This window comes from Anolis carolinensis, chromosome 2 (assembly GCF_035594765.1).
Source record: "Anolis carolinensis isolate JA03-04 chromosome 2, rAnoCar3.1.pri, whole genome shotgun sequence".
Taxonomy (NCBI): domain Eukaryota; kingdom Metazoa; phylum Chordata; class Lepidosauria; order Squamata; family Dactyloidae; genus Anolis; species Anolis carolinensis.
This window is the reverse complement of record NC_085842.1, coordinates 21,745,636-21,766,968: the sequence shown is the minus strand read 5'-3', so window position 1 is coordinate 21,766,968 and position 21,333 is coordinate 21,745,636. Positions and strand designations below refer to the sequence as shown.

The following is a 21,333-nucleotide window of genomic DNA, read 5'->3' as shown; positions in this document are numbered from 1 at the left end:
CGAACACATATATAGCAAACATGCAATGCTGTTATACAGTTAACAAGGACAGACAATACATAGACAGAGGTAAAGGCTTTTCCCATCTTTTCCATTTCCGGCATCTATAGGCTGTGCTCGACTCTGGCCACGGGGGAGAGCTGTCACTCCATCTTCCATGCTGAGGAGCTCTTTGACGTCCTCCAGATCTTATGGGTGCCTTTTATAACCTCCCCACTTTTAAAATGGTACCTATTTATCTATTCGCATTTCTGCTTTCGATCTGCTAGATGGGCATGGAGCTGGGGCTGATGGCGGGTGCTCAACCTGACTTGAGCTTGAATGGCCAATTTTTTGATTGGCAAGATTTTCTGCAGCTTAGCGGTTTTAGTACAAATGTTAAGTGTGTATATCTGTGTATCAGTATGTTTATTTTTTGTGTTTTTTTTTGTGTTGTCATGTGAATGTTTTTTTTTTCTATTAGCTAGAAAACAGAATAGTAGGGTGTATTTTGCTTTTAAAAAGGTATGGCTTTACACTGTGTTTGCTCAATTTATAATAGTTGCATGTTGGTTTTTCTTTTTGATCAATACAAAATCTTTAAAAAAGGAAAAAATGTGGTATAAATAAGCCACAAATTTAGATCACAGGCCAAAGTGAACTGTAAACAAATATCCGTATTTGTGGCAGCTGAAAGCGCAAGACCCCAGAAAAGTGCCATATAATGTAGCTTGAACTGTGTTATGCAAGTCTATAGTAGTAAAGGTAAAAGTTTTTCCCTGACATTAAGTCCAGTCATGTCCGACTCTGGAGGTTGGTGCTCATCTTTGTTTCTAAGCCAAGGAGCCAGCATTGTCCGTAGACACCTCCAAGGTCATGTGGCCGGCATGACTGCATGGAGCGCCGTTACCTTCCCGCTGGAGTGGTACCTATTAATCTACTCACATTTGAATGTTTTTGAACTGTTAGGTTGGCAGAAGCTGGGGCTAACAGCGGGTTCTCACTCCGCTCCACAGATTCGAACCTGCGACCTTTCGGTCTGCAAGTTCAGCAGCTCAGTGCTTTAACACGCTGTGCCACCAAGGACTCCGTATGAATCTATACTGATCATATAATGTGGTTTCAAACTGTAATATATGCTCAGTGGAGATGGGGTCCTAATTTAGTGCAACAGGGTCAAAGAGTTTGAAAATGAGAACGTAATTCCTACCGGTAACAAAGTGCTTGTTGATTGTTCTTTACTGTCTTTTTTCAGCATCTGCTCACTTGACTCGTCACCCTCGGTTTGAAGGTCCATCAAATACTCCTTTACCAGGAAAACAGGAACGGGAAGGAAAATAAGAAATGCTTAAAGGGGGTGGTTGCCTTACATTTTGAAATACATGTCATGAGCAACTTACAAAAGAAGCCACGCTCTGCCTCACATCTTTGGTGAGTAAATGTAAAGCAACAGAAGCCAATGAAGTGCCTAACACAGGCATGGGCAAACTTGGACCCTCCAGGTGTTTTGGACTTCAACTCCCACAATTCCTAACAGCCTCAGGCCCTTTCCTTTTCCCGCTCAGCCGTGGCATAGACCATGCTAACTTTCATTGTTTAGTGAGAACTAGAACCCTGATTAACAAAATTCCAGTCTAAAACTCTAGAACTGTACCAATGGGACTCAACTTTGGAGGACTCCTCTTGTTGTGTCCCCTCAATTCGTTTCCAACTCACACGCACAGCTTTGATTGGCATACAACAACAAAATCATAGCAAAGGCATATATATACATATACACACACACACACACACACACACACACACACACACAGAAGAGTCTCACTTATCCAACCTTCGCTTATCCAACGTTCTGTATTATCCAATGCAGTGTCTGCCTTTTAGCAGTCAATGTTTTTGTAGTCAATGCTTTCAATGCATTGTGATTTTTGGTGCTAAATTCGTAAATAAAGTAATTGCTATATAATGTTACCTTGCATTGAACTGTAAAGCATGAATGTTTTGATGCTTAATTTGTAAAATTAAAATGGGCCGGGCTGTGGCGCAGCTGGCTAGTAACCCGGGTCGGGTTAAGCCCCCGACCATTAAATAGCCCGGCTTACTGTTGACCTATGCAGCCCTGAAAGACAGTTGCACCTGTCAAGTAGAGAAATTTAGGTACGCTTTATGCGGGAGGCTAATTTAACTAATTTACAACATCATAAAAACTGCCAGCAAAACACAAGGAAAGGAATGAGGAAGTACAGCCACTACTGACAGTGAAGCAACAGCTCCTCCTGTGGCCAGAATCGTGAAGCTGAAAAAAAATGTTAAATGCCTCTGTGTCTGTCTATATATGTTGTTTGTCTGTTGGCACTGAATGTTTGCCATATATGTGTTCATTGTAATCCGCCCTGAGTCCCCTTCGGGGTGAGAAGGGCGGAATATAAATACTGTAAATAAAATAATAAATAAAATCATAATATAATTTGATGTGTAATAGGCTTTTCCTTAATCCCTCCTTATTATCCAACATTTTCGCTTATCCAACGTTCTGACGGCCCGTTTATGTTGGATAAGCGAGACTCTACTGTATATAACAAGAGGCAGTCGCAGATAAAAAGGAAAACATACTTAAAAGTTACTAATCTCAATAATACAATTTGCAACCATCTCACAAAGAAATGCATTAGAGTTGTTCAAAAGATACGGAATTTTATAACACCCTTGCCATTGAGAACAGAGAATGGTGAAGTGACCAAGTTTCAACAGAGACCAAGAACAAATCCTTTTGGAACTTTCCACTATTTTATATCTCTCATCCAAAAGAGCTGATGGCAACACATTACATCTTGCAGTCACCAAAGCTCTCCTCTGGATGGGATTAATCAAAATGAGAAGATATGCTGCCATGACTCCACACTCGCATGCAATAAATGATGTGGCAGGAGAGCAAGTTGTCTATGCTGCAAAGTCAAGATGCAAAATCTGCTCTTCACTGACTTGCAGGCTTCCACATTTGTAAGCATTTAAGTGTGCTTCCAAAAACAGGACAACTCATGGCAACCCCAAGGTTTACCTATCATGATAGTTTTTGATAAAATACATTTCTATCCCATTTATTTCCCAGTTCAAAACTCAAAAGCGGCTCTATTGTGTGTCTTGGTGCCTCATTGAGCTACAGCTCCCAGGATTCCATAGCACTAAGATATGGTAATTAAAGTGGGATCAATCTGCATTAAATCTACCATGTGGATACTCCCCTGCTGATGTAACATGTTCCCCCTGCTGGTCACATAGCATCCCTACTCTTGAATCTTCCCTTTGATTTCTAAGTTCTGGAAAAAGTCTCTTGCTCTTATGCTCTGTTGCCAGTTTCTAATCAATTGGTTATTGGTTATTATATTACATTGATTATTATTATTGGTAGGAAGGAGAGCTCTCCAAGACCCCTCTCATCAATTCTCTGCTCACTTATTGCAAACTCAGGATCATTGGGTTGCTGTGAGTTTTCCGGGCTGTATGGCCATGTTCCAGAAGCATACTCTCCTAAAGTTTCACCCACATCTATGGCAGGCATCCTCAGAGGTTGTGAGGTATATTGGAAACTAAGCAAGGGAGCTTTGCATATCTGTGGTAGGTCAAGGGTGGAAGAAAGAACTCTTGTCTGTTGGAGGCAAGAGTGAATGTTGCAACTGTTCACCTTGGTTAGCACTGAGTGACTTTGCAGCTTCAAAGCCTGGCTGTTTCCTGCCTGGGGGAATCCTTTATTTACCATATTTATTTAGCATATTTGTTGGAGGTATTAGCTGGCCCTGATTGTTTCCTGTCTGGAATTCTCGTTTTCTGAGTGTCGTTCTTTATTTATTGTCCTGATTTTAGAGTTTGGCCACCAGTATTAAATCGGGCTACCAGTAATTAAAAAAAAACTCTAAAATCAAGACAGCACTCAGAAGACAGGGGCATTCCAGACAGGAAGCAATCAGGGCCAGCTTACACCTCCCAACAAAAGATTCCCCCAGGGAGGAAACAGCCAGGCTTTGAAGCTGCAAGGCTCTGGAATTCCCATTTTCAGAGTGTTGCTCTTTATTTACTATCCTGATTTTAGAGGGTTTTTTTTAATACTGATAGCCAGATTTTGTTCATTTTCATGGTTTCCTCCTTTCTATTGAAATTGTCCACATGCTTGTGGATTTCAGTGGCTTCTCTGTGTAGTCTGACATAGTGGTTGCTGTTTCCTTCAGTGAAGCAATTCACTTCTCATATGGTTTTCCAATGTGCCGCTTTCTACTTCTCCACATTGATTATGGATCGTGATATTTGACTATTATTATTGGCAGGAAGGAGAGTTCTCAGAGACCGCTGTCATCAATGCTCTGTTTACTTCTTGCCAACTCAGGACAATTGTTTCATTCATTCTTGCAAACTGAAGGCCATTGCTTCATTCATTGAATCAACCCACTTCTTTTTTTTTTTTTTTTCAACCCACTTCTAATACGTTTCTTCTATTTTCCTACTACCATCCACATTGCAATTATTGTGTCAATATAACAATATAATAATGATACTAATATTATGCTGTACTAATAATATAATATATTGTATATACATATAATATTGATAATACAATATACAGTAGAGTCTTGCTTATCCAACCTCCACTCATCCAACATTCTCTATTATCCAACGCAGTCTGCCTTCACAGCACTGAACTTTTTATGGATTTAACTTCCCACAATGTTGTTACTCTAAGTTCATTTTATACAATTCTATCTTTATTTGTAATCAATGTTTTTGTAGTCAATGTTTTCAATACATTGCAATATTTTGGTGCTAAATTCGTAAATACAGTAATTACTACATAACATTACCATGTATTGAACTGTGTATTCAACTGTTTTTTCTGTCTATTTGTTGTAAAACATGATGTGTTTTCGTGCTGAATTTGTAACATTTAATAGGCTTTTCCATAATCCCTCCTTATTATCCAACATTTTTGCTTATCCAACATTCTGCCGGCCCATTTATGTTGGATCAGTGAGACTCTACTGTAATAATAATACACTATTATATTTGTATGTTATCTATTACATGTAATATTACATGTAATATTGCAGTATTACATGTAATATTGCAGTATAGTAGTATAGCACAATATCTATATATATATAAAAGAGTGATGGCATCACGGCAGCGGACAAAACAACAAAAGTAAACACCCCACAACCTCGAAAATTGACATCACAACCCCTCATCCATGCCTCTAGGTTGATACAACAAAAAGAAAAGAAAAATAAATTCCTAATTAGAGGGAGAGGAATAATTGTTTTTATCCAATTGCTGCCAGTTAGAAGGCTAAGCTCCGCCCACTTGGTCTTCTAGCAACCCACTCAGCCCAGTGTTAATAAAATAATGATAAAAAAATAAATACAAATAATACAATAAAAAATTATAAAAAACACTAAAATAATTAATACAATAAAATACTATAACAAAATGACTAAAAATAATACCACAAAATAATAAAATATAATAAATAAAAAAGATAAGTGACAATAAAATTAATTTAAAAAAATACAAATAACGTCAAATAAAAATTCCACAACAAGTTTTAACCGATACCACCACCACTTTGCCACAGCAACGGGCACAGCTAGTAGTAATATATAACACTCATATGGTGCTATGCTAATGATATACTATATTGTATATACATATAACTTGTAATCCGCCCTGAGTCTCCTTCGGGGTGAGAAGGGCAGGATATAAACATTGCAAATAAATAAATAAATTACAATACAGATTAGTTTAGGTGGAAATGGTCTTGAATATATAATTAAATTGATAGTTTACATACCAGTACCAGTCCATGGGCCACTACTTTGAGAAGCACTGCATTATAGACCATCCTGGCTTCCAAAATAGCGTTTTATATATAACTTCTTCCGTTCTCAACAAATCCATTCTCTTCCCTCCAAACGTACCTGAATTCTCTCTTCTGCAACCTTTTCCATTCCAACATCCATCGCCAATCTGTGAAGCTTTCTTAGAAAATATGGCGATCCTGTTGGGAAGGAAGTAGAAATAGTAGGAATCAGATAATTTCCAAAATTGGCTGAAGTAAGTAGAGATATTTCGGGTTTGAAAGGTTGTTTACTATAGTGCAGGCCTGGGCAAACTTGGGCCCTCCGGGTGTTTTGGACTTCAACTCCCACAATTCCTAACAGCCTACCGGCTGTTAGGAATTGTGGGAGTTGAAGTCCAAAACACCCAGAGGGCCCAAGTTTGCCCAGGCCTGCTATAGTGGGACCTTGGTATCCAATAGGGTTTGGTTCCTGGACCCCTGTGGATACCAAAACCTGTGGATGCTCAACTCCCACTATTTTTTATTTACAGTATTTATATTTCACCCTTCTCACCCCAAAGGAGACTCAGGGTGGATCACAATGCATATATACATGGCAAACATCCAATGCCATTAGACATACGACATACATACAGAGGCAATTTAACATTTTCCAGCTTCTGGCTTCATGAAGGTATGCTTGATTCCAGCCACAGGGGGAGCCGCTGCTTCACCGTCCACTTGTGACACCGAATCCTTGACGGGAGTACTTCCTCATTCCTTCCACTTACTGCTGGCAATTTTATGGTGTTGTCAATTAGTTAAATTAGCCTCCCCACCTAAAGCGATACCTAAATTTCCTACTTGACAGAGGCAACTGTCTTTCCGGCTGCTTAGGTAAACAACAAGGTAGACTATTAATGGTTAATTAGGGCTTTGATCTCATTAGTGATTTATTGCAGCTGGCTACTAACCAGTTGCCCACAGCCCGGCCCATTGCATACAATGACGTAGCAAAATAGGGTCCCTTCTAGAAAAGGGCAAAATTATGATTTGATTTTGGGAGATTTTTTAAAAAGAAATTGGAGTACTTCCAAGCTGTGGGATGCAAAGAGTACCTCTGAACATGTGCAGAGTGCCATCACTCACAGTCTCCCTCCTCAAGCTCATCTCCTCTGCTTGGAAGAAGAGGAGAAAAGCCATCAAAAAGATCTCCAAATGGCAAAATGGGGAAGGAATCGGATACAAAGAAGGAGTGACATTTTGATCAAAGAGCCTCAGCTCAGCATTGAGCCCGGGTTCCTTTATTTGGGGATACAGAGTGCCTCTGTGCATGTGAAGAATGCCATGACCCTTTTTTTCCAAGACTGAGCTGATATTTGAGCTACATTTTTGAAGTTAAAAACAGTTTCAAGCTCTGAGCCAGACACAATTTTCTGCTGTTTGGGGAGAAGGTAAAGAGTGCCTCTGAGCATGTACAGAGTGCCATGACCTTTTTTTTTCAAGACGGAGCTGAAATTTGAGTTACATTTTTTAAGTTAAAGAATTTCAAGCTCTGAGCCGGACACAATTTTCTGCTGTTTGGGGAGAAGGTAAAGAGTACCTCTGAGCATGTGCAGAGTGCCAATATCCGTTCACCCTTCCTCAAGAAGCAAGCAAGGCTTGGAAAAAGGAGAAAGAAATCAAGAAAAGACCCAAAGAGGCATAAATGGAAAAGGAGACCAAAGGAGGGCTCAAATTGGAGTTGAAGAGCTTCAGTGGGGCCCGGAGTTCCCATATTTTGGGGGAAACAAAGAGTGCCTCTGAGCATGTACAGAGTGCCAAAACCTACTCATCATTTCTCAAGAAACAAGCAAGCCTCGCCTGCTTGGAAAAGGAAAGTAAGCAGAAAAGAACCCAAAGAGGCAAAAATAGAGAAGGAACAGGATACCAAACAGGACTGGAATGAATTTGAGTTAAAGAGTTGCAGTTCAGAATTGAGATTTTCCAGATTTGGGGGGGGGGGGGGGAGTAAAGAGTGCCTCTAAGCATGTGCAGAGTGCCATCAATCCATCCACCTATCCCTTCCTCAAGGTTGAGTTAAATGTGAATTAGGGCCCTTCCAGACAGGCAATATATCCCAGGATCTGATCCAAATGTTTTCTGATTAAAACTGGATTATATGAGTCTGCACTGGCAAATAACCTGGGATAAATAAAAACCTGGGATTTTATCCTGGGATACAGGGCCTGTCTGGAAGGGCCCTTAAAGAGCTTCAAGCTCAGAGATGGACCCGATTTCCCCGTTTTCGGAGGAAAATAGTGCATCTGAGCATGTGCAGAGTGCCATCACCAACCCACCCACCCCTTCATCAAGGCTGAACTGAAATTTGAATTAAGTTAGAGCTAAAGAGTTTCAAAGCTCTGAGCTGGACACAATTTCCTGCTGTTTGGAGGAAGTAAAAAGTGCCTCTGAGCATATATAGAGTGCCAATATCCATCCACCCTTCCTCGAGAAGCAAGCAAAGCTCACCTGCTTGGAAAAGGAGAAGTAAAGCAATCAGAAAAGAACCCAAAGAGGCAAAAACAGAGAAGGAACAGGACACCAAAGAGGACTGGAATAAATCTGAGTTAAAGAGTTGGGATTAGGAGAGAGCCTCTATTAAGCATGTGCAGAGTGCCATCACCGATCCACCCACCCTTTCCTGAAATTTGAGTTAAATGTTAGTTACGGAGCATCAAGCGCAAAGATGGGCTTGGTTTTCCCAATTTTGGAAGAATATGCCGCTTCTGAGCATGTGCAGAGTGCCATCACCCACCCACCCATTCACTTCTTCATCAAGGTTGACCCGAAATTTGAATTAAATTGGAGCTAAAGCTCAGAGCTGGACACGATTTCTTGCTGTTTGGGTGGAGGCCAAGAGTGCCTCTGAGCATGTGAAGAATGCCATCACCCACCCACCCATTCACTTCTTCATCAAGGTTGACCCGAAATTTGAATTAAATTGGAGCTAAAGCTCAGAGCTGGACACGATTTCTTGCTGTTTGGGTGGAGGTCAAGAGTGCCTCTGAGCCTGTGCAGAGTACCATCACTCATCCTCCCACCCCTTCCTCAAGGCTGACCTGAAATTTGAGTTAAGTGTGAGTTAAAGAGCTTCAAGCTCAGAGATGGACCTGATTTCCCCATTTTCGGAAGAAAAGAGTTCCTCTGAGCATGAGCAGAGTACCATCACCCACCCCCACTAATTCCTTCATCAAGATTGACCTGACATTTGAATTAAATTGGAGCTAACGAGTTTCAAGCACAGGGCTGGACACGATTTCCTGCTGTTTGGGTGGAGGTCAAGAGTGCCTCTGAGCATGTGCAGAGTGCCATCACCCACCCACTCACTCACTCACTCCTTCATCAAGGCTGATATGAAATTTGAATTAAATTGGGACTAAAAAGTTTCAAGCACAGGCCTGGACACAATTTCCTTCTATTTGGGGGGAGGTCAAGAGTGCCTCTGAGCATGTGCAGAGTGCCAAAAGGTGTAGGAAAACAACAAGAAAAGACCCAAAGAGACCTTAAAATAAATCTGGGCAAACTTGGGCCCTCCAGGTGTTTTGGACTTCAACTCCCACCATTCCTAACAGCCGGCTGTTAGGAATGGTGGGAGTTGAAGTCCAAAACACCTGGAGGGCCCAAGTTTGCCCATGCCTACAAAAATGTTCAAATTGTGAGTGCCTCTGAGCATGTACAGAGTGCCAAAGCCCACCCCCATCCCTCTTGGCGAATTCACTCAAATGGGGAGTGCCTCTGAGCATGCACAAAGTGCCAATGCCCTCCCAATCCCACTTGAAAAAAACCTACCTGTTTGGAAAAAGAAGACCAGAAAAGAATCCCAAAATAGGCAAAATGGTTTTGGTTAAATAAATAATAATAATAATACTACAATAAACAATGCCTCTGAGCATGTACAGAGTATTTCTTTCCAAAGCAAAATAATAATAATAATAATGAAGCTTGGCCTCTCTCTCTCCCCCTTTCAAAAGCCTAGCAGGGGAATTTGGCTGCTAGGAAGGGAGGAAGGCTGGCTCAAGGCGGCAGTGCCTCTGAGCATGTGCAGAGCGCCTCCCTTTCTGCAATCTCCTCCCAGGAATTTCGAGAAGCCCCTTCCCCCCCAAACCCCAGCCTTCACCAGGACGGAAAGGGAAGCACAAGCTTTCCGGGGCGTCAACGTTTTATTCAGGAAGGCCTCTGAGCATGTGCAAAGTACCATCCCCCTTCTCCTCCTCCTCTTCTTCCCCCCTCCCCTTCCATTCTGTGCTTTCCAAGCAGGAAATCCTTATCTATCTGCAGACACTCTATTGATAGATTGATCTATCTATCTAAATCTATCCATTTATATACACTCTGCATCAAGGCAGCCTTCCCAGACCTGGGTTTGCTTTTATTTGCAAACTTAAGACCGGTCAAAGCTCCCCTTCCCATCCCCGCGACGAAAGAACTCTGGGGGTTGTAGTTTTCCAAAGCAGGCCAGGCGCTCTGAACTGACGTTCCAAGCGAGGCTATGCGACTACATGTCCCAGGAGCCTTTGCGCGGAGACTGAGCCAGCAGGCTTGCAGAGAAGGGGATTGAAACAGGCACTGCTATGGAGCAAAGGAGCAGAAGCAGAGGAGCAAAAGACAGTGAGTCACTAATCCTGGGAGATGTAGTTTAGCAAGGTCTTTCGCCCTCCCTAACTTATGTCTTTCCTAACTACAAGTCCCACTATTCCATAGCATTGAGGTACAGCAGTTAATGTGGGGCCAAACTGCATTAATGATACAGTGTAGATGCACTCCCATGGGGATACATTTCTCCAGGTTGGAAATAAAGAGTGCATTCCACAGTACAATTAATGCAGTTAGCCTTACCTAACTACAAGCCCCAGTATTCCATAGCATTGTGACACAGCAGTTAATGTGAGGCAAACTGCATTAATTATACAGTGTAGATGCACTCTCATGGGGATAATTTTTCTCCAGGTTGGAAATAAAAAGTGCATTTCACACTAGAATTAATGCAGTTAGCCATACCTAACAAAGTGCTGGTGCCTCACCAAACTACAAGTCCCAGTATTCCATAGCATTGTGACACAGCAGTTAATGTGAGGCAAACTGCATTAATGATACAGTATAGATGCACTTCCAAGGGGATAATTTTTTTCCAAGTTGGAAATAAAATGCATTCCACAGTGGAATTGATGCACTTAGCTTTACCTGCACCAAGAGTGCTGGTGCCTCACCAAACTACAAGTACAGCAGAGTCTCACTTATCCAACGTAAACGGGCCGGCAGAACGTTGGATAAGTGAATATGTTGGATAATGAGAGATTAAGGGAAAGCCTATTAAACATCAAATTAGGTTATGATTTTACAAATTAAGCACCAAAACATGTTATACAACAAATTTGATAGAAAAAGTAGATCAATATGCAATAATGCTATGTAGTAATTACTGTATTTACAAATTTAGCACCAAAATATCATGATGTATTGAAAACACTTGACTACAAAAATCTGTTGGATAATCCAGAATGTTGGATAAGCGAGTGTTGGATAAGTGAGACTCGACTGTACTTCCAAGGGGATAATTTTTCTCCAGGTTGGAAATAAAAAGTGCATTTCACACTAGAATTAAGACTAGAACTAGCCTTACCCAACAAAGAGTGATGGGGTTTCACCTAACTACAAGTCCCAGTATTCCATAGCATTGTGACACAGCAGTTAATGTGGGGACAAACTGCATTAATTATACAGTGTAGATGCACTCCCATGGGGATAAAGTTCTCCAGGTTGGAAATAAAGAATACATTCCACAGTAGAATTAATACAGTTAGCCCAAACTGCATTAACGACACAGTGTAGATGTACTTCCAAGGGGATAATTTTTCTCCAGGTTGGAAATCAAGGGTTGCATCTCTACACTGTACAATTAATGCAGTTTAGGTCCCACATTAACTGCTGTGCTACTGAATACTGAGAGTTGCAATTTGGCAAGGCACCAGCGCTCTCTGTCAGGTAAGGCTGAAGACCTTGTAAAACTGCAGTTCCCAAGGCTCCATAGCATTGAGCCATGGAGGTTCAAGTGGTGTCAAAGTGTGCTAATTCGACAGTGTAGCTGCATCCCAGATCTTTGAAAGGCCACGCATTAATCATGAAAAACAGTGCAATACAACTCTCGTTCCATGGTTTCATTAACTTGCATCAGAGAAAAATGGGAAGCTGTGGTGGCGCAATGGGTTAAAAACCCTTGCGCTAGCTGGACTGCTGACCTGAAGGTTGGGTTGCTGACCCAACGGTTGCTGGTTCAAATCCGTGAGATGGGGTGAGTTCCCGTCTGTCAGCTCTAGCTTCCGGGGACATGAGAGAAGCCTCCCAGCAGGATGGTAACACATCCAGGCATCCCCTGGGCAATGTCTCTGTAGATGGCCAATTCTCCCACACTAGAAGCGACTTGCAGTATGTATTCAAGTTGCTTCTGACACGATTTTTAAAAAATCAGACAAAATGATGCCCTCTAGAAATGCTCTTGGTCCTCCAAAATGACTATGTTAACTTCCAGCAGAACGTATTACAGTAGAGTCTCACTTATCCAGCATCCGCTTATCCAGCGTTCTGGATTATCCAACGCAGTCTGCCTCCCGCCCCGATCCACAGCTGTTTCTCTAGGCAGCAAGGATTGAACTTTTTATGGATTTAATTTCCAACCATGTTACTATTGTAAGTTCATTTTATGCAATTCTATCTTTATTTGTAGTCAATTTGTTAGTAGCCAATGTTTGTTTTTTTTAAACAATGTTTTCAATATATTGCGATGTTTTGGTGCTAAATTCATAAATACAGCAATCACTACATAACATTACTGTCTTTTGGACTATTTTTTCTGTCGATTTGTTGTAAAACGTGATGTTTTGGTGCCTAATTTGTAAAATTATAATGTAATTTGACGTTTCATAGGCTTTTCCTTAATCCCTCCTTATTATCCAACATTTTCACTTATCCAACGTTCTGCCGGTCCGTTTATGTTAGATAAGTGAGACTCTACTGTATTTTCAATATGGTTCCCAATTATCCATTCTCCTGTTCAGGAATGCATTCCCCAGGAATAGGAGGAACATATTCTATTTTGAACTTGATAGTCCATTGGCTCAATGTTGTGATAATTTCTTAAAAGAAATTGGATATGCATTTGGAAATGTAAACATACACACAAGTCTAGCAATGCTTTCTATTCCATTTGAAACTCTTCATTCGCCATGTTGGGAGTGCAGAAGCGCTGCACATTTGCATTAGAATTACAATATCTGCAATACAAACAAACCAACAACAGCCAATTGACGAAATAAAGGCAAACTGGGCCAACTGTCCACAAAACAATAAATCATGAAGAGTGACTAAACACAAGTGAACATCACCTAAAGCATAAGGTGATTACCTTCTGAAGCAACCGTCCTTCCCTTTGTCATTAAACCTCTTTCCAAGTGCGTAGTTTGGTTGTTAAACAAAGCAAAATTTTTCCCCAAAGTTGCTGCAAACAAGTCAGCTCTCTTCCACCTACCGAAAAGTTTAAGAAAATCCCAACCATTTTCAAGCACGTTTTTTGCTTTTTGTGTAAAGCACATTTGCCTTTTTCAAAGTTCCTTGCCTTCAGGGTTGTTGTGTGTTTTCACGGCTGTATGGCCATGTTCCAGAAGTATTCTCTCCTGACATTTTGCCCACATCTATGGCAGGCATCCTCAGAGGTTGCCCAGTTTCCAACAAACCTCACAACCTCTGAGGATGCCTGCCATAGATGTGGGTGAAACGTCAGGAGAGAACACTTCTGGAACATGGCCATACAGCCCTGAAAACACACAACAACCCTGTGATTCCAGCCATGAAAGCCTTCGACAACACATTCCTTGCCTTCATTCTGCACACCCATTTAAAAAATAACAGGGGCATTTTGTGAGAATTTGTATAGCTGTGGGTTCATTGCATTGACTGTTCAATAGCACCAGATAAAACATGAAGGAATCTTTTGTCTATGTGATGACTACTTCATGCAAACTGGCAAACATTATGAATTATTGTTTCTTGTTTTGTCTTTTCCAGGCAGTAATGGGGGAAAAAATACCTGAAAATTGGTGCGAAAAATATATAGGGAGTTTGGGGGTCCCAAGAGGTACATGTGACACTCAAACTATACTTTATCCACACCTGATTTATTCCAAACCTCTACACAGTACATTAATACAGGGTTGCTGTGAGTTTTCCGGGCTGTTTGGCCATGTTCCAGAAGCACTCTCTCCTCACGTTTCACCCACATCTGTGGCAGGCATCCTCAGAGGTTGTGAGGTTTGTTGGAAACTAGGCCAGTGGGGTTTATATATACAGTAGAGTCTCACTTATCCAAGCCTCTGGATTATCCAAGCCATTTTTGTAGTCAATGTTTTCAATATATCGTGATATTTTGGTGCTAAATTCATAAATACAGTAATTACAACATAACATTACTGCGTATTGAACTACTTTTTCTGTCAAATTTGTTGTATAACATGATATTTTGGTGCTTAATTTGTAAAATCATAACCTAATTTGATGTTTAATAGGCTTTTCCTTAATCCCTCCTTATTATCCAAGATTTTCGCTTATCCAAGCTTCTGCCGGCCTGTTTAGCTTGGATAAGTGAGACTCTACTGTATCTGTGGAATAATGTCCAGGGTGGGAGAAAGAACTCTTGTCTGTTGGAGGCAAGTGTGAATGTTGCAATTGGCCAGCTTGATTAGCATTGAATGGCCTTTCAGGTTCAAAACCAGGCTGCTTCCTGCCTGGGGGAATCCTTTGTTGGGAGGTGTTAGCTGGCCCCGATTGTTTAATGCCTGGAATTCCCGTTTTCTGAGGGATATTATTTATTTACTGTCTTGATTTTAGAGTTTTTTTTAATACTGGTAACCAGATTTTATTCATTTCCATAGTTTCTTCCTTTCTAACATCAGCTAACACTCCCAACAAAGGATCCCCCCAGGCAGGAATCAGCCAGGCTGTGAAGCTGAAAGGCCATTCAATGCTAATCAAGCTGGCCAAATGCAAAATTCACACTTGCCTCAAACAGACAAGAGTTCTTTCTCCCACCCTGGACATTATTCCACAAGTATATAAACTCCAACAGACTTCACAACTTCTGAGGACACCTGCCATAGATGTGGGCGAAACTTCAGGAGAGAATGCTTCTGGGACATGGCCATACAGCCCAGGAAACTCACAGCAACCCAGTGATTCCGGCCAGGAAAGTCTTTAACAACACATTACATTAATGCAGTTTGACGCCACTTTAACGGCCTAGGCTCAAAACTATGGGATCAAGGGAGCTGAGTTTTACAAGTCTTCGTGGGAGTTAATTTTCAAAGTCTTCAGCTTTCTCTACCAAAGAGTGTTGGTGCCCCACCAAACTACAAATCCCATTCCACAGCATTGAGCCAAGGCAGTTAAGTGGTGTCAAACTGCATTAATTCTAGAGTGTAGATGAAGACCTATTCCCCCTTCATGGAAAACAGTTGTTGCTTTCTCCTTTGTGGATTCTCTGGTGTCTAAGTAGTGTCTCTTTTTGAGCGAAATGTTCCCCACACTCCAGACAACTGTAGGGTTTCTCTCCCGTATGGACCCGCTGGTGCCTCATCAAGGTTTCCCGCTGATTGAAACTTTTCCCACACATCAAACACGCAAACGGCTTTTCTCCCGTGTGGATCCTCTGATGTCGGATCAGCTTGGCCTTCTCGCTAAAGCTCTTGCCGCACTCGGAGCAGGCGAACGGCTTCTCCCCGGTGTGGACTTTCTGGTGGATGTTGAGGTTCCCCTTCCGACAGAATCGCTTCCGGCACCAAGGGCATTCGAACGGTCTCTCCCCCATGTGGACCCTCTGGTGCTGGCTCAGTCGGAACCGGTCGCAGAACCGTCTCCCGCACTCGGAGCATTTGTACAGCTGCTCGCCTGCGTGAGTTGCCTGGTGTGCGAGGAGGTCACCTCTCTTGGACAGTTCCTTCTCACTCCTGGCATGGATTCTCTGATGCCTCTGCAGCTTGCCTTTGTCACAAAAACTTTTCCCACATTCTGGGCAACTGTGCGGCCTCTCGCCCGTGTGGATTTTCTGATGCGTGCGAAGGTTGTCTTTCCTCTGGAAGCTTCTCCCGCAGACGGCACACTTGTAGGGTTTGATGCCCGTGTGGACGAGCTGGTGTTTCACGAGCTGGGATCGGTAGTGGAATCTTTTCCCACATTCGGGGCAAGGATGCTGCCTCTCTCTCTTGTGGGACAGGATTTTGCTAAAGCCCCAGATCTGTTCTGTTGTTGATGCAGACCCATGCCATCTCCTCCCTGGCTTCCTCCCCTGAAACAGATCCCAGCCACCATCTCTTTTGTGGACCACGGGCTTCAGAGATGCCTCCTCGTGGTATAGCTCATGTTGTGCAGCCATCTCCGGACTGTTGCACTGAAGGCTCTCCTGCTTCACCTCCGTTGTTGCCAGATTTTCTGAGGGAACAGGGAAGGAATCAAGATCAAGGAGGGAAGGAGGAGTGGGATAGGGCAAGAAAAATATAAAAATTATGGAAATGAAAAAACAACATTTTAGAAGTTATGTTTTTTTTTCGTGTCAGGAGCAAATTGAGAAACTGCAAGTTGCTTCTGGTGTGAGAATTTCCCATCTCCAAGGACGCTGCCTAGAGGACGCCCAGATATTTGATGTTTTACCATCCTGTGGGAGGCTTCTCTCGCGTCTCCGAAAGCTAGAGTTGACAGATGGGAGCTCACCCCACTCCCCAGATTCGAACCGCTGATGTTTCAATCAGCAGTCCTCCTGGTGCAAGAGTTTAATCCATTGCGCCACTGGGAGCTCCAGAAGTTAGTTGGCTGAGCGGGACATGATAAAGGTAAAGGTAAAGGTTTCTCCTGACGTTAAGTCCAGTCGTGACCGACTCTAGGGGTTGGTGCTCATCTCCATTTCTAAGCCGAAGAGCCGGCGTTTTCCGTAGACACCTCCAAGGTCATGTGACCGGCATGACTGCATGGAGCGCCGTTACCTTCCCGCCGGAGCGGTACCTACTTATCTACTCACATTTGCATGTTTTCGAACTGCTAGGTTGGCAGGAGCTGGGGCTAACAGCAGGCGCTCATTCTGCTCCTGGGATTTGGTCCTGGGACCTTTCAGTCTGCAAGTTCAGCAGCTCAGCGCTTTAACACACTGCACCACCACCAGGGACATGATAGCCATGTTTAAATATCTGACAGGATGTCATATTGAGGAGGCGAGCTTGTTTTCTGTTGCTCTGGAGACTAGGACACAATGGAGTAATGGATTCAAATTGCAAGAAAAGAGTTTCCACCTGAACATTAGGAAGAGATAAAGAACTGTCTGGAGTGGAATTAGAAAGCGTGTCAGACTGCATTCATTCTACAGTGTAGAAACAGCTACAATATTTGGAATTCGCTTGTCTGGAAGGACCATATGAAGACAGTAAGATGGTCCCTCGATTTATTTAAAAAATTGTGTCAAAAGCGACTTGAGAACATAATGCAAGTTGCTTCTGGTGTGAGGAATGGAGAGGAAGGAAGCCAGGAAAGGGAGGAGGAAGGGAAGAAGGAAAGAAGCATGGGAGGGAGGCCTGGAGAGAGATGGACAGTGGAAATTTGAACAGGGGCTGCAAGTGGCCCCTGGGCTGGACTTGGGCAGAGAGTTCCATTGCTGAACAGCTCTCACAGTGAGGAAGTTCTTCTTAATGTTCAGGTGTAATCTCCTCTCCTGTAGTTTGAAGCCATTGTTCCGCGTCCTAGTCTGCAGGGCAGCAGAAAATAATCTTGCTCCCTCCTCCTATGACTTCCCCTCACATATTTATATATGGTCCTCCTCATGTCTCCTCTCAGCCTTCTCTTCTGCAGGCTAAATATGCCCAGCCCTTTCAGCCACTCCTCATAGGACTTATTCTCCAGGCCCTTGATCCTTGATTTAGTCACCCTCCTCTGGACACATTCCAGCTTGTCAACATTTCCCTTCAGTTGCGGTACCCAGAATTGGACACAGTGTGATTCCAGGTGTGGTCTGACCAAGGCAGAATAGAGGGGTATCATGACTTCTCTGCATCTAGATACTATATTCCTATTGATGCAGGCCAAAATCCTATTGGCTTTTTTTGCTGCCGCATGACATTGTTGGCTCATGTTAAACTTGTTCCCACGAGGACTCCAAGATCTTTTTCACATGTACTGCTGTTGAGCCAGGCATTGCCCTACACTCTGTCGCTTTGCATTTCATTTTTTTCTGCCTAAGTGGAGTATCTTGCATTTGTCCCTGCTGAAATTTATTTTGTTAGTTTTGGCCAATCATCTCTCTAATCTGTTAAGATCATTTTGAATTGGATTATATGGCAGTGTGGACTCAGATAACCCAGTTCAAAGCAGATATTGTGGGTTATATGGAAGGACCCTATGTAAGCCTTAAGAGAGACATTTCTGCCTTTCAGAATAGTAGGAAAGCCTGCACATTTCTGGGCAGCCACAAATGATGGTGTCACAAGGAAAGAGGCTCAAGACTAAACATCACATGAACTGTAATTTCATCCCTGTTCTGCAACCCACCCAAATCAAGTGAATTAAAAGAAATAATAATAATAATAATACTTTATTTTTATATCCCACTCTCATTTCCCCCCTGGGGACTCAGGGCGGCTCACATGGGGAACAAGCCCAATGTCACATATAATAAACAGTCATACATTAAAACAAATATAAACAATAAAACCATATAACAGGATAAAACAGCATATCAGAACAATGAGTCTGAGCATGGTGCAATATATATAGAGGCAAAAATTATACAGGATCAACGTAAGGCTCAGGATAAAATATAGGATGATCAGGAAGACGGAAAGAAAATGCACGGTGAACACACAGGATAGCTTACTTACCCAGAGACGATCCGTCCCTGTAGTTCTCTTGCAGGACCTCCTTGTAGAGAGCTCTTTGGTTTGGATCCACCAAAGCCCACTCACCTTCAGTGAAATGCACAGCCAGCTCAAAGTCCACAGATCCCTATAAGAAACAGCTTTGGTCAGACCTCGCCTGGAAACCTGCATCCAGTTGTGGGCATCGCAGCACAAGGAGACTGATAAGCTGAGATGTGTCAAGAGAAGGGAGACCAAGATGGTCAAAGATCTGGAAGCCAAGCCCTATGAGGAATGGCTGAGGGAGCTGGGTGTGTTTAGTTTGGAAAAGAGAAGGCCGAGAGGAGACATGACATGTTTATATATTTGAGACGATGTCACATTGACGAGGGGCCAAGCTTTGTTTTTTGCTGCTCTGGAAACTAGAACATGGAGCAAGGGATTGAAATTACAGGAGAAAGAGATTCCAGCTGGATATTAGGAAGTACGTCTTGACAGTAAGAGCTATTGGACAAGAAAACAATCATCTCGAAGGGTGGTGGTCTCTGCTTCTTTGGCGGCCTTCCCCCCCCCCCTCCCCGAATATTTATTTTTTAAAACACAAAAAATACATACCGTACACATACAAAACAATTAGAATTCCCACCACCAACACGAGGATTGTTTTCTTACATATTCATTTCCTTTTGAGTCAATCTTTATATCTTTATCTTTATCCATTTCCATCCTGTATACTATATAACATTTATATCTTATTTCTTATGGCTTGATCTCCAGATTGATTCATGATATAGTTCATTACCCTTGTCCATCTTTCTTCCATTTCTCTCATTTCATTTTCATTAGTTTTTACAGCATTTAGTCTCACATTCATAATTTCAAATTCCATTTGCTCCACCATATATTGGTACCATTTATTTACTGTCCATTTTGATTTATCCTTCCACCCTAATACTATTACTGCTTGTGCGCATTCAATTATCGCTTCTTTTATTTCCCTTTTATTTCCTGATTCCTCTCTTTTCCCTAATACCGCTATTTCATTTGTTATGACCCACTCATTTCCTAGTATTTGATTTGACTCATTTTGTATAGTCTGCCAAAAATATTGGACATATTCACATTCCCACATCATATGCATAAACCGCCCTTTCTGATGACATCCATGCCAGCACTGACTACTCCCCTTTTTATAATAGTATGCTAATCGGCAGAGTGTACGATACCATTTGTGCAAAATTTTCCTCCTCATTTCTCGTACTCTGGTATTCCTTTTCATTCCTATTGTCTCTACCACATTTCTCATCTCTTGTTCCATGATTTGTAACTCCATTTCCCACATACTTTTCAGATCTCATATCTTCTTTGGCGGCCTTAAAACATAGATTGCACAGGAATCTTTCAGGAATGCTTCAGCACCCACCAAAACGAGAGAATCATACCTCTTCCACTTGGAAAATGCATGTGAAAACTTAGGTGGCCAGAGCCATGCCATGAGATGTGGCAACTCTAGTCATACCTATAAAGAAACACCCAAGAAATCTGCTTACCTCTGTTGGCTCTGGATTTGGCAAATCTTGTCCCTCGGAGGGTAACAACGGTGCTGAAGGACTAGGAAGAGCTACATCAACATCTGTAGAAGGGAGAGTAGATAAGTTTGTTACGAATTGAGTTGTCCCTTCACATTCACAGTTTGAATTTTTGAGCACTCGTAGATTTCATGAATAGGTTCTCTCTAGGAATCTCTAGATCCTCCAGGACAATTATATGGCCAACTTCTCAAATAGGTTGATTAGGGAGTTGTGCCTAGAAATTCCTAAAGATTGAGGAGAACCTAGAAATTCCTAGAGAGAAGCATTAATCAACTCAATGGTCAACTGCAAGAAGTTGTGCAGAGTCATACTGGAAGACCTAGGTCAGGCATGGGCAAACTTTGGCCCTCCAGATGTTTTGGATTTCAACTCCCACAATTCCTAACAGCCGGTAGGCTGTTAGGAATTGTGGAAGTCCAAAACATCTGGAGGGCCAAAGTTTGCCCAAGCCTGACCTAGACATTCCTAGATGGGTGTCTCCTCAGATTAAAAAACCTTTTGTGAGAATCTCCAACAAATGTACAGACTATATAATAAGACTATATCAACTGATCCCATACCTTAGATCTGAAACACAACTGGGCATTTGTTTGACATGTTATTCAGAACGTATTCTCTTGAAAAAAAGGAAAGAATGGATCACCTTTACTCTTCACTTCAGTTAATCCCTGGACACAATCCCAAACCCATTACCTTGGGATTCAGCAACCACATCACTCCCCTCTTTGGCCTCTGAATACAGTGGTCTCTTCCCAGGATTGAGTGGATTCACTGTCACAGCATTTGATCCCATAGGCACCTGAAAGAGCAGTAACAAATCCAATGTAGGGTGTTGTGTAGTTTCTGGGCTGCATGTCAGACTCTGGAAGATCTTGGAGTTAAAATCAAGCTCACAACAATAAATCACTGTAGACAAGTTGTTTATTCCATCTTTCCACAATCCTTGAAAAGACAGTTCTAAAGTTTTCCCACTCAAACCTCCTGTGTATATCAGACCCCAATTCCCATCCTGTCCCCT

At 42.2% G+C, this 21,333-nt stretch overlaps 1 protein-coding gene across 1 annotated transcript in view; it reads right to left on the bottom strand.

Moving 5' to 3' along the window:
• Positions 1–21,333, bottom strand: part of LOC100566605 (zinc finger protein 813) — a 35,937-nt gene that overhangs the window by 13,100 nt on the left and 1,504 nt on the right. Inside the window, exons 2-6 of the mRNA XM_062973538.1 lie at positions 21,009–21,114; positions 20,274–20,356; positions 18,748–18,871; positions 5,943–6,022; positions 1,190–1,285 (exon numbers count right to left, since the gene is read on the bottom strand). Coding sequence (XP_062829608.1) covers positions 1,190–1,285; positions 5,943–6,022; positions 18,748–18,871; positions 20,274–20,356; positions 21,009–21,114 — 489 coding nt within the window. The remainder of the gene's footprint in view (positions 1–1,189; positions 1,286–5,942; positions 6,023–18,747; positions 18,872–20,273; positions 20,357–21,008; positions 21,115–21,333) is intronic.